Source organism: Pararge aegeria, chromosome 19 (assembly GCF_905163445.1).
Source record: "Pararge aegeria chromosome 19, ilParAegt1.1, whole genome shotgun sequence".
NCBI classification, from domain to species: domain Eukaryota; kingdom Metazoa; phylum Arthropoda; class Insecta; order Lepidoptera; family Nymphalidae; genus Pararge; species Pararge aegeria.
The window spans coordinates 5022914-5036993 of record NC_053198.1 but is presented as its reverse complement, the minus strand read 5'-3'; the positions used below and the strand labels follow the sequence as shown (position 1 = coordinate 5036993).

At 36.7% G+C, this 14080-nt stretch overlaps 1 protein-coding gene across 5 annotated transcripts in view; it reads right to left on the bottom strand.

The window, feature by feature from the left end:
* The window catches only part of LOC120632007 (sodium/potassium-transporting ATPase subunit alpha), an 83329-nt gene extending 69366 nt beyond the window's left edge, over positions 1 to 13963 (bottom strand). For 3 of the 5 annotated variants that reach the window (XM_039901746.1, XM_039901745.1, XM_039901747.1), the window contains exon 1: positions 13890 to 13963. In XM_039901746.1, the coding sequence (XP_039757680.1) occupies positions 13890 to 13913 (24 nt within the window). In that variant the 5' untranslated portion in view covers positions 13914 to 13963. The remainder of the gene's footprint in view (positions 1 to 13889) is intronic. The other 2 variants (XM_039901749.1, XM_039901752.1) reach the window with 1 other exon arrangement.
* Positions 13964 to 14080: the final 117 nt, after the last annotated feature.

Genomic DNA, 14080 nt, shown 5'->3' with positions numbered 1-14080 from the left:
AAAATTTTATGTACCTACCCTCAAAATAATATAAAAATTAGCAATTGAGTTTTTAATCACCGTCAATTTATTGGTAACATTGCAAAGTAAATAATACATGATAACGTCATCCAATAAGAGTTATTGCAATGCAATCGGTGTAATCAACGGATTGCATCAAATTTACTGAACGTAACATAATAATTTATTGAACTGCTTAAATAAATAATTGTTTTATTATAGATCCATGTCATAGTACATTATGATACTGGTGTGCTATGTTGGTCTTTACACTCAAAGCAGCATTATTGGTTATTTTTAGGTTATTGACTTCACTCATGCGTAGGGTAAGGTAGTAAGGGTTTCATTTTCAACAAAAGAGATAAATTGAAGACTGGGAGATTTAATGAAATCCCTACGTATATCAATTCACCATCATCAACCTATTAACGGGCCACTACAGGGCACGGGTCTCCTCTCAGAATGAGAAGGGTTTAGGACGTATTGTACCACGCTGGCCAAGTTCGGATTGGTAGACTTCACAAGCCGTTGAAGAAGCATACAGAGAACTCTCAGGCAAATAGTTTTCCTCACTATGTTGTGAAAAACAATTTTTTTTGAGGAACTACGCGTTATAGATTAGACCATGGCAAATGGAATAACTTAAAATATATTTTATGTGGACGCAGTCGCAGACGATGGCTAAAGAGAAATAATACATATAATTTGTGTACGTTCACTTGCGATGATATTATTTTCAGCTCAAAACCGGGTTCTTTTACGAACTTTTACGAACGCTAATGGAAGGATGGGAAAAGTAGGGCAGATGTGAAATATGAGAGAGTTATAATGGAACATGGATTGAGTAGTGTTGACCTGTATCTTAGATGACTAGGCATAATAATCAATGCTGGCATTAATTAAGAGGATTTTGTTAATGAAGAGGTTATTTTTGAAGGCGTATACATTTAAGGCGAATCTATTTTTTCCATTTCTCATGTTCGCAAAGTGCTCTGCTATTGCTAATTTCCGGCTATTTTTAAACTCTAATGCAGCAGCGTATATTTAAGCCCTACACGATGAAAGCTCTGTCTATAGTTAAGGTCGTTTTTGCGCCAAACATAGGAAAAAAAGAAACAAATAAACCTAGTGTGAGATTTTCTACCAACGTTTACTTATTCGATCGCGTTAAAGTTAACTGCGGTTTACATGGAATCGGAAGAGCGCAATCTAGTGACAATACCGAATGTATGAAGGAATATATAAAGCGCGCTCATCCAAATAAAATGTTAGAATTACGCAAACGCCGTGGTGACGTTGATTTATGTACAGGAGCTAAGGTGAGACGGTCGACCGTAACAATAGGAAGATCTTCCTCCGAGCGGGTGATCGCGCTCGGGGACCGAGGTCCGAACATTCATCTTTGGAAGTTGTATATATATATACTAAGTCAATTTTTGTGAAAACTTCGCTAGCGCGATGCAGGATTTTTGTGGCTCCATCTAGTTCGGTAATGTGAAGACCGCTACAATTTACATGAAAACGACACACTAAGGATACGCTACTAAGCTTAGAACGTCTTATTTGATGGAAGCCTGACCGCAAAATCAATACTGAAATACAGATGGAGAAATTGGAAAATAAAGGTATAACTTCGTTAAATAAGAAGCCACGGCACGTGTCTGGGATCGAATAGGACCGTACCTAGTGTACGGAATTCGGGATATTTCGGAGTCAGCGAGCTTTATTGCCGAAATACGTCCCTTGCCGCCTGGAGAGCTTATCTCAGCAAGAATAGCGCACGCAATATATTATATAACCCATAAAGCTGCACGCTTAAACAACGGCGATCTCTCCAAAAATAATCGTACATATTCTCAATGAATACCGGCAATTTCTAAGCAATATCATTAACCCCGCCTTTGTCAAAAATATATAAATAGTTTTTTCATACGAGGAGAGATTCTTACTGGTAATTTCTTGGGGTCATTTCCGGATTTCCTACATTGATATGTATTCATGTCTATATACTACGTATTGTTTTATAAGTAGGTATGTACTGGTATATGAATCTCAAACAGAAAATTGTAGATATCTGTATACCATAGCTAGCTCGAACATTTCAGAGCTTTTAGAAAGAGTTATCTTTATTAAGACAGGTCATTGTGAACGTTTTTTCAGTGAACAGGTTTTGCTTAAAGGTACGCATGTATAGCAACATAAAGTTCCTTATAAAACAGCTCAAAGAATCGATGTCAAAATATACGAAACATTGATTTCCTTGTTCCTTTTCTAATACACGGCGATAAGACAAATTACACAGCAAAAAGGGATCAAAATTTCAAGCACCATTAAGTTACTTTTAAGACCAAGTGGTCCGACACTTTGAAATTTAACGGAGTGAAGTGTAGCGCCTGCCACCTATCTATCTCTTGTTGGGAGGGGCCGCGTATCTTTTTGATGTAACCGCGCAGGTCGAAGCCTCCCGCGTTACCCGAATCGCATTACGTAATAAACGTACAAGCCTGCGTCTGGCGAGCATAAGCGTTCCCCCAAATATAGGCGGTGGCGGACTGTCCGAAGAATCCGAAGTGCGCGCGCGTACTTTAGTAGCGCGGTGAACGTCGTTGCCGATTGCTTTGGCTGATTGAGGTACCTCATAACCATGATGATATGAACAGACGCCGAACAGAGGAAGCCAGAGCCTTTGTGTAAAAATGAAAATAATTTTAGTAAGAAAAAGCCTCTTTTAACATGAAATTAATTTCGATTTCCACTACTAGAAAATGTTTGTGTGATGCGCATGAATGTATTTCAGTGTCTGTGTGTTTATATGTATATTCTATGTATTTATGAATATTATTCATTAAAATATTCATCCGTCATCTTAGTACCCATAACACAAGCTATGCTTACTGTGGGGCTAGACGGCGATGTGTGTATTGTCGTGGTATATTTATTTATTAATTTGAGTCATAAACATCCTATGTTTTAGCATGTATTCCTTTGAATTTGGTCGTAAAATGCCGCCTGTCACAACTGCCCGCGAGCGAGACCGCGCCCGCTTCCGCGACAGCCTCTGTTTTCGGAACGCATTACGTAATAAACGTACAACCCTGCGTCTGGCAAGCATAACCTTATCTATTGCTATCGACCTTGGGGCCATCGGCAGTCTGCTTCCACTTCGATATTACACGAAATTACGGGCCGTTAGAGACGTAATCGATTTTCTCATCAGCTGCCGCGTTTTTATTCGTTTAACTTTTGAAGTTACATTTTCTAGTGCCATCTCCTATCAGTGTCATCTTCATCATCATCACTTTAACCGATTGACGTTCACTGCTGGACATAGGTGTTTTATAGGCAGTACCGAAATCCACGGACCAAAAACCAACGCTGGGTTTCCCGGTGCGAGTTCACCTTTCCAGCACCTTGGGACCGCAACGCCCGTTCTCCGATGTGGTAGCCATTTACTAACTAATCGCTGCCCTAACCAGTGACATTATTATCATATTATATCATTGGCTTAAATTTTATAGAGAGGAAATCCGCCGTTTATCTACACCCACATAATAAATTTGTTACGTGATAAAAAAAATCTTCATGCCTACAGCTTATTAAATAATATATCAGACCACGCCTGATTTATTCCATGCTTTAACTTTCTCTATCGAAATTTGGGGTGTTAGTGGGAGCCTAGTACCAGTTAGCCTTCCAAAATGTCAACCTCACCGGCGACCGACAAGTGGCGGTATTACCACTTCAAATTGGCTAGACTAAATAAATGGCACAGACCGGTGCGATCAGTCTAGCCCTGCGATGACCAACCCGCCTGACAAGCGTGGTCATTACGTGGCAATTCTTTGTATGGATGGAGATACTCTCTACAAAAGAGCTATGTCCAGCAGTGGACGTCAATTGGTTGACGCGATGATGACGATGATCCAAATTTAGCAAGAAATCCTTCTGAATGGGTGTTTACTGTTTGGTTACAAAACGAAAGTCCACGTCTTATGACATTTGGAAAACACATATAGTAGTTCTACTTTAAAATAATAGAATATGTATCAAATTAACAAGAACTTCGTTACATTTGCCTCGCTTAGCAAATCCAATATTGATGTTGCTGATCATGATGATACACTCAGAATGAGAAGGGTGAAGGCCGTGGTCTACCACGCTGGCCTCAAATTTATGGACACAGGTTCCTGCGAAGTGTTGCAAGTCGTCACCATCAACCCATTACCAGCTGAATACAGAGCACGGGTCTTCTCTCAGAATGAGAAGGGTATAGATGGTCTACCACGCTGGCCCAGCCCGGATTGGTGGATATTGGTTGCTGCTATGCTTGACAGCATTAGATGGGAACCAATCACAGCAAACACAATAGATCGCAAAAATTATTCAATGACAATTGGTTGGGTACCCCATCGTTGCTACTTCTTCGTGGTAAGGTAGTTTGCTTACTCTGCTTTAAAAACTTATTTTCAAATCATTGTAGGGTAGACTGTGATTTCATGCATGTACAAAGAGTACGCGCCTGTGGACCTGTCAACGTCATAATAAAAAATTGTTTAGTATTTGCTTTTATTTAATTCCACTACAAATTATCCCTTGACTGCAATCTCACCTGGTGGTAAGTTATGATACAGTCTAAGATGATAGCAACTAACTTGTTAGGGAGTTTGGCAGACATATCGTCGGGAGTATGACATCGTACCAGAACAATGAATCGCATAAAGCAGAGGCCAGACCAGACTGGGCCTGCGTGGTGGACTAGGGCCTAAATCCTTCACTGTGGGCGGAGACACTAACGAATGAATGAATAAAGTCGATTAGGATGTGAAAGTAAGATGAATATCAATAGAAATATATGATTTGAAAACATGCCTAAATTAAAAACATAGCAACTCTCTAGAAAGAGCTCTCCCGGGGAAGTACTGCCACCATGCTTACTTCTGCCGCTAAGCAGCATTGTTGCAATACTGTGTTCCAGTTTGAAGGGCGTGATTGCCGGTGTAATTACAGGCATGGATATATTTTTACCTAGAGGTAAACACATATTACGATTTAAAACTTTTTACAAGCTTTATATTAGCTTCACCTGTATGTTTGTATGTAACCGACCCCTTTGAGCTCGATTTTGTTCCACATTGAACGGTCAGATTTCTTTCAAACTTTATAGACATATCGAAGACCGATGACAATACACTATTCTGGGAAGATTATTCCAATTTTCAATATAAAAAATAAGATTTTTTAGTTTTTTTTTTTGTAATACGTTTCGATTCAAAAGCTACGTAGATACAATAGTCTAAAATCCCGCTGCAAAATCACTACGTTCATTAAGTAGTGAGTCAAACAAACATTTTTAGATACTTTTATGAATAGGAGAATACACTGATAACACCGCAGTCAGTCAAAAGTGGCCGCAAGTAATTTTAATTAAATTAATGTTAATTAATATTCAAAAAAAAATTTCGTTCACCTCTCTTTGAAATAAAATATCATCCACATCTTAACAATGTATGTAAAGAATTCTAAAATCCATAGGTGCCGCTGCACAATCGGCCGCAACTACCTCGCAGCCAGGTGTAAGCAGGTAATATTTTGATATATTTATACGTTTATGACTTACACGGATGTTCTTTATATCAAATTAAAGCTAATTTTTTTTCTAATATTATGATATATTTCTGCCTGTGAAAAAATAGCCGCAAATTAGGAGTGCTATCTGTTAAAAACGCGAGATATCCGAGATAAAATGAGAGAGAGTTAGCGCGCAACGCCACTTGTTAGATGAGGATAGCGAATGCCAGCTGTGTGAGTATTTAAAGCCATTGCGCATGCGTCGATAGATAGGGTTCTAAACAATGCAGCTGAGTTATTATTATATTTTATCCACGTTTTGGAGCTCGTTATACACAACGCTGTTGATATTATTTATTTATTAACATTGATCAATGAGTTAACATTTAAAAAAATGAAGAAGGGTTTTTTGTGTAGTAATAAAATAAAAGTAAGTTAATGTTTCTATAATTCTAATATTTTGATATAATTTTAACCGTTGAATCTATAAATAAATCTATAATAATCTATAATAAATTTCTTATTATTTTCAGTTTTTTGTTTCCATAATATTCATTACATAATTATAATTTTGGAGTAAATGTAAAGTCGTTCCTACTATTGCTTGAGCCGCCGGCTGAGAACCCTATCTATCGACGCATGCGCAATGGCTTTAAATACTCACACAGCTGGCATTCGCCATCCTCATCTAACAAGTGGCGTTGCGCGCTAACTCTCTCTCATTTTATCTCGGATATCTCGCGTTTTTAACAGATAGCACTCCTAATTTGCGGCTATTTTTTCACAGGCAGAAATATAACATAATATTAGAAAAAAAATTAGCTTTAATTTGATATAAAGAACATCCGTGTAAGTCACAAACGTATAAATATATCAAAATATTACCTGCTTACACCTGGCTGCGAGGTAGTTGCGGCCCAGTGTGCAACGGCACCTATGGATTTTAGAATTCTTTACATGCATTGTTATGATGTGGATGATATTTTATTTCAAAGAGAGGTGAACGAAATTTTTTTTGCATATTAATTAACATTAATTTAATTAAAATTACTTGCGGCCACTTTTGACTGGCTGCGGTGTTATCAGTGTATTCTCCTAATCATAAAAGTATGTAAAAATGTTTGTTTGACTCACTACTTAATGAACGTAGTGATTTTGCAGCGGGATCTCGTACTACAAGTAGAATGAAAGCTGTAAAACTTATAGAACAGTCTCTTAGCTCTATACCATTGCGTAACCAAGTTACATGACGCTTGTCTAAAGCTTCTACATTAAACCATGGTACCAGGGGAGCATAGCGCATTGCGGGCTACCGCTCAGACGGTCCTGAATAATATCCTCATTACAGCACGGGTGAGTTATACAACATATTACAATGCTAGGTTCTTAGCTGAGGGTACCGCGCCAAATATATGCACGCCAAAATAGTCTGTATTTATATCAGTACAAAGATTTTATTGCCATTCGGGTTTACGATATAACATTACGAGGCCAGCCGTAAGCGAGTAGTTTCAGGCAGCTGGCAACAAATACGTAAAAGGAGCTAGTACTTAACAGTATAGATGTTTCGAACTATCATGATTGTTAATGAGATAGCTGCTCTAACAGCGTGGCGATAAGGTGGCATTTACTTGCAGTCGCCCTGAGTGGTACACTTTATATTTACCTATGCTACGAGATTGCGAGTCAATTTCAACCTAAAGAACAAAACAAGGGACCCGTAACATACTAAGCAGAAATACAGACACGCTACAAAGCTAGAGTAACTGTTTAACTAACGCTGGCTCGCGTAAGACACTGCTGGCACCATTTAATAAACTCAAAACCGATTTTTTTTATTTTGTGGTCAAACCAGACACACGCTTCACTTAAAGTAATCGACCGAGCTTTCTTTAAATATTTACATAAATGCTCTATATACATAACTGCGCATTTTTTTGGGAAATGTCAAACTCTTTTTACTTCAGTTTATAGTGTATAATTATAGCAGTCTCACTGGTTTACTGGTTGTCGTGTTACACCACGCACCTCGAGGTCCTGAGTTCATTAACGAGGTCGGACTAGTAATTGTTAGTACCGGAGAAGGAAATTGGCAACGTCCACAATGGTTATTATCACGTTTTGTTGGTAAAACGTGATAGAGCAGTGTCCTCGCATCCTAGTATAAAAGCGAATACGTATAACTGCTCATCAACAGGACATTATATATTTATTTATTTAGTACCAAAGATTAAAATAAATATGAATAAGGACAGGACATGAGGAGATTTCTTCCAGAAGCCCTCGCCATTACTTATTATGATTGGTGATGATAGTGTATATCTTCGTTTTAGTATATCAACGATTGCAAATTAAATTTGACCATTAGACACAGTACAGCCGACCGGATTCAGTCCGCAGCGGCTACCCACGGCGGCTTTATAAGGACACGCTCTCATTCCCGACATCCTACGGGAAGTATGACCACTTGCGTCAGAGCGAGGACTGAGGTCCTTGCTAGACGAACCGTCAGACGATTACGAACGACTAAAGCAAGAGGTAGGTATATGTATTTGATTCATTCAGTACCTTGAGTAAGTGTCGTTGTGTGGGTGACGTCATAAAATACAATTTAGCGTATACGAACTACGGAAAACAACTATATCTTACATACGGCATACTGCCTAAACGGTTTTATACATTTTTATGCAAGGAGTGCCTTTAGATTTGATTAGCCGTGGTCAGACGTGACAAAAAAAAAATTTAAATTTTTTTTTTACTCTTATTGTCTTCACTTGACTATTTCCCACAACCTGAACCCGAATTGCAGCGATTCCAATACAATTTTTTTTCTCGGCTGTTACGTTAGGTTTTCCAAAATTTTCTTTTATTCTAAATCACCTTAAAGATTACATCGGGTATGAATTGCTCTAACTTCATAGCTAAATATTAACTCGACTGTGAGATATAATAACTAAAAAACCTGGCTAAGATTGTTGTGGGCTCTTTTTAGACCAGGACGCGTTTGTGACCCTCCTAGCTTCAGTTTTAATTTAACGAATGCAGTTATCACTATCACCAACATTAGTGTTAACATGTTAAATGTATGACAGCTTCATAAGTACCAGTGTAATAAGGTCTACATGAATAAATTTGAATAACAGTAGCCTATACTCGTGAGCAGTGTGCGACCTATCTCTTTGCTAAACAGCAGGACGAACGGTTCTATAATTTAGCCATGAAAGGTAATAAATAGACATCGCATAGATAGCATGCAGCTATTTATCGGATTACTGTATAATAATGTACATTTTTAACCATAATAATATATAAACTCGTTCTAAATCTCATTAGGAATCGCCACAGAGCTAATAGTTACGGTCATTGCCAACACGTGAATAGGCCGACCTTATAAACCTATCCCATCCCATATAATAAACATTGTGTGATTCACTTCACACATCGACGTATGAATGGGACAGTTTGAATAACTTGGCGAGTCTCATTTTTTGCCTACATTGGCGTTCGTGCTATTCAAAAGATTCTCATTTAGTACTCGTATATTCATATAAATGTAGTATTAAAAGGCACAAATTTTAATATGTGCAAAATGAAAGTGTAGAGAAAAATTTTATATGAAGCAAGTTGGTTGTGAATAGACAACTAGTTTTTTCCCGCTTGGTTAAGTTCGTTGAAATTTCATAAAAATTTTGCCCCTTCAGGGGATGCATTTTCCAAAAATCCTTTATCAGTATGCAAAACTCAACCTCCCGGTTTATGCTGTGCGTTGATAAAGCTTTCAGTGAGTTATTCAGTCAGTCAGTCAGTCTGTCAGTTGGTCAGACAGAACAACTTTTATACAAGGAGCTTTAGCTCGTACAATCCAGTACCGCGACCTGTCTTATCCATATAAAATGAAAGACTTGACGTAAATATATCGATTTAGAGAAAAGTTAAGTATGTCGCGGGCTGTCTATAGACCTAGATCTTGGCGCTAGAATAGGGGTTATGTAGGTTAAGTGGATATGTCAGTCGGGTTCAGTTATCTCGCTTTGAACATCTTCGCCAACCATAACATCCAACCATGATCGAAGTAACTCCTCGTCTCAAGGTAGTATAGTACTTCCTTCCGGTAATCCTATGAATCTTATCTTGTATAAAAAAGATCTATAGATCGATTTTTTGGCGATATTTTCTTTATTTAACGATATAAAAAATCTAGATCATCTCATTTTTAACAGTGAACATAACACCCAGAATTCAGTCCTAAAAAAGTCAACTATACCCACTGTCTATGACTTATCTTACCGATATATGTATCGATACTTTTTGGCCCTTCCTACATCCCTATAAAGTAAACTACAGCGAAGAATACAAATCAAGCTTAAAACAAGGAGCATTAAGTCCAAAGTTGACGAGGTGTGCTAGTTCGTACAAGGGTACCGGTATGGACGGTGATCTACGGCAAGTGCAATGTATAAAAGGACAGGAAATACATAGAACAGTGAGGTGAGGATATATTATTATTATGATCGATGTCCGCAATAAAAAACAACCTACTCGCGCGTGTAGGTATTTTTCCTACACGCCGGTTTATTTGGCATTGATATAAAAAAAAACAAAGATGCTGAGGTATTTCTGAATATCTGTAGTATAACCTGAGTTGTTTACCTGCGATGTTCTCCAATCGTATATCTAACCCTTCATGAAATAACTCCGTAGTTGAAATGCTTTTTATTAACAACATATTTCCAACGTTTTTGAAAAAATCTTTACACAAGCCGTGTTAATTAGTTCTTAATGTAGTCATAGTGCCTGAAACTATTTTGTAGCCTAAAGAAAAAACAAAAATGAAATGTAACATCGATTCGCAGTTGCTATTTGAATTATCTATAAATCTGTTATTGATACGACGAGGTCGCGACTCTTGAGGAATTCTCGGGAATTGCTGTAAGGACAAAAATCTTACGGCGCTGCCTGCTTATTACTTTAATATTATATTACGTAGACTAGTAGTAGGTTTAACTATTCGTTGGATATGCGTCTCTTTTCTTGTGCATTACGTAATGATAAAAGGTCTCCTAGCCTTAGATTCGTTACTAGGTAAATAAAGAATTTACCACAAGGGCCACATTTTCTGAATTGTATACAACGTGTAAATGAAAACCGCAATAATACTTCTTCTGAGTTACATTATGTAATGTCTCAGAGACTTATCTGTGAAACCGAAACGCTAATAGTTTTTAAGTAAACTACTGCCATAGTTTTCACTGAAAGAAATCAGATACAGCCCAACCCATGCAAAAATAAAATTATGTAACTTCTGTCACTTTATTTTTCACGTCGCGTAGGGTATGGTATGTACTATGCCCGCGTCGTTGTTTTATCTTCAATAGGGTTGTCATAAGTAAACACTTGAATGCTTTAAATTCGTTTGTATGGAGAAATAAATATGCCTATTTTGATTTAATATTTTCACAGGATGATTCTTTATGAAATATACTTATGTATTCTTCAATATTATTTTGTGATTCTGTTACACGTTGTATAAACCACTATTTATAACAATGAATTTTGGATAATACCCTCTGTTACTGTTTAAGTTACTCGATTTTTTTTATAAAAAAACAGAAGACAAAGGATTTCATTGGATTGGTTTGATCTGATTTAAACAAATAAGCATTCGACATTTTTCCTTTGGACACACACTGAATCACTATTGGTCCTCTGTGAAGTGTGTATCTTTGGTTTAGTATATCATTGCGGTGAGGTAACCTTGGACAAAGATGAGCGCGTCTTGGAGCGTGCTTGTGTCCTCTGACACAAATGCGGATGCGCTCAATTGGCGTAGTGGCCAGTATCGAACCGCGGTAAACACCGAGCAAGGCTGCATACGCGTTTTGCCAACTTGGCCAAATAATCATTAGCAAAGGTTCCAATGTATGAACTTATATGGCCAATGTGGACAAATTGGGATGAATAGAATAGTATAATAGTAGTTGCCAGCGCCTTTGTTCGCAAGAAAATTTTGATTTGTATACCTATGTTATTCTCTAACCTCCAAAACTACCAAAATATACACAATCCACTCTTGGTATGTGAAAAACAAACACTGCCAGGATAAATAGAAGTCTATTTGCCATTCCAGATTATAATCTATCTCTGTGCTGAACTTCATTTAGATCCATTAAGCCTTAGAGTGATTAAATATTCATTCAAATTTTTACATTTTTATTATTAATATTGATAAGGCAGACAAGTGAATTGCGTTCCAATGACATAAAAAAAGATAGCAGGATTGTTACAGTGCGGCACTGCAAAGGACAGGAAAGAAAGAAAGAGGTTAAAGGAGACCTAAGTGTTGGCAGGACACATTGATTTGAAACCAAATAGATGTGCACATACTACTATATAAAACTGTAAAACCATAATAATTTGTGAATTGACGTCCCACAGCTTGGCACATAACAACTCTCTTAAAAGAGGGAAATTGAGAGCTTAACACCGTCCATGCTGCTTCAATGTGGATTAGTGAGTTTTTATTTACCATCATAATATGAAACTGATAGTAGCTGTGATTGATGGCTTTCCATGCATTCTCATAAAGGTAGTTTCCCAATGCCTGGCTTGTACAAATGAAGTGGAATCAGGTGATATTAAAAAGTCTGTGTTGATAAAATTAATTGCTTAGGTAAAATTAAAGTTATATAGATATATTTGCCTATGGTTGATGTTTCAAGCAATGAAGATCCACTCCAAATAACAGAAAAGTCTTATTTTGCACGGATTTCAACATTCAATGTTTTTTTGCAATGTTGTGATTATTTTATAACATTTATGGCCCACTAAAAGAATCCTTATAATCATAATTATTATCAACCCATTACATAACACTACAAGACACAGGTCTCTTCTCAGAATGAGAAGAGTTTAGCCTTTAGTCCACCTCCAGTCCAGGCTGGCCTAGTGCATATTAGTAGATTGTGGAAATTTCTTTGGCATGCAAGTTCACCATAAAAGCAAGTGACATTTTGAATTACCAAAATTAAAAAACGCACATAACTCCAAAAAGATTGCATGCCTGAGATCAAAATTGCCCCCCCTGAAAGGCAGGCTGAAGCCATAACGACACTGCCATCACTGCTTTATTATTATTTAAAGAGTAACCAGATTGCAAAAAATCTTCATATTATAAGACGTATAATATTAATAATAATAAGTTCTTTATACTCGTATATACACCAATTGACCAAGTCAAGCTAAGTGTACAGACTGTGCACACCATACACATGAGAATAAGAAAGAATAGGAGAGAATTTCAATGTATTTAAGTAAAATAATGTATATGATACTAAATTCTAACTAAAACTATTACAGTCTAATATCTTTGCAAGTGTGGGTATTAATTAGTTGAGGTTTGTCACACCATAACTATCCTTCTGCTGAGATTATATAATAGGTAGGTATTAAATGTTTCAAAGTATGAAAATGTGACTTATACAAAATGTTTTTTTAAGTTAACTGTTGGCTACAATGGCACATAATCGGTCACAATACTGTTTAAGAAAGAAGAGTTTGCTAACCTAGATGTAGTATGATCATATTATTGATTTGACACGCCCATTAATAAATTCAGTAAGCTGCATTGATTCTAAGGCCTTAAGCCTTAACCTAAGATTCCTTTGTTGCTAAAAGTTTTTTAGCTATCATACAATTTTATAGGAAGTCATTGTCTGTGCATGCTATTCTGCGGCAGTACAGTGTAAACTCAAGTCCACATTAATATGAGTAAAGTAGACATTATTCGTAACAATAAACGAATATCTTAATGCAGCATTCTTGTATACAAATTAGTCACTATATGATATACATACTCAATAGAAAAATTGTGCCTAAGAAAAGCTTACATAAGTAAAAATCAATACTTGCAGAATGGGTGTTAGTTAATTTATAAATAAATGGAACCATTATTTTCTCGTTCATACAAATTGGTAATTCGAAGAAATCAATAACCTAGCACGAAGTGTTAGGAATCTTATAAGATTTAACGTACAATTAACTTTGAACTTTAGTTCATTAGCAATGAGGTGCAGCTATAAACATAGCCTTGTTTTGAAGAGAGCAGTCACAGCAATACTTTTATTCAAAATACGAAAGAAAACCGCCGAAATTTAATATTTTGTTTGCGATAGCTAGGGCGTGGTCTTACGCCGGTTTACGCAATCACTAACGGACAAATCTATAACTTATTACAAACACATGGATCTGCTTACAAAAAAGTATCTCTAAAAATAATCAAAATAGTTTAATAACAGGTAAAAATCAAATTTAAATGTACTCACATCGAGAGATTCCTTTGACGCCATTTTCACACACAAACAATTTGACGTTTAAATCTGTTGTTGACGTTTACCATCAAATAATTTGAAATCGATAAAACACAAGTTTGGATACACGCCAAATGATGTTTTAACAAAGATATACTAAATTAAAATCCAAGCTATTCTGTAAAAAAATGGTATATTTTATCAGT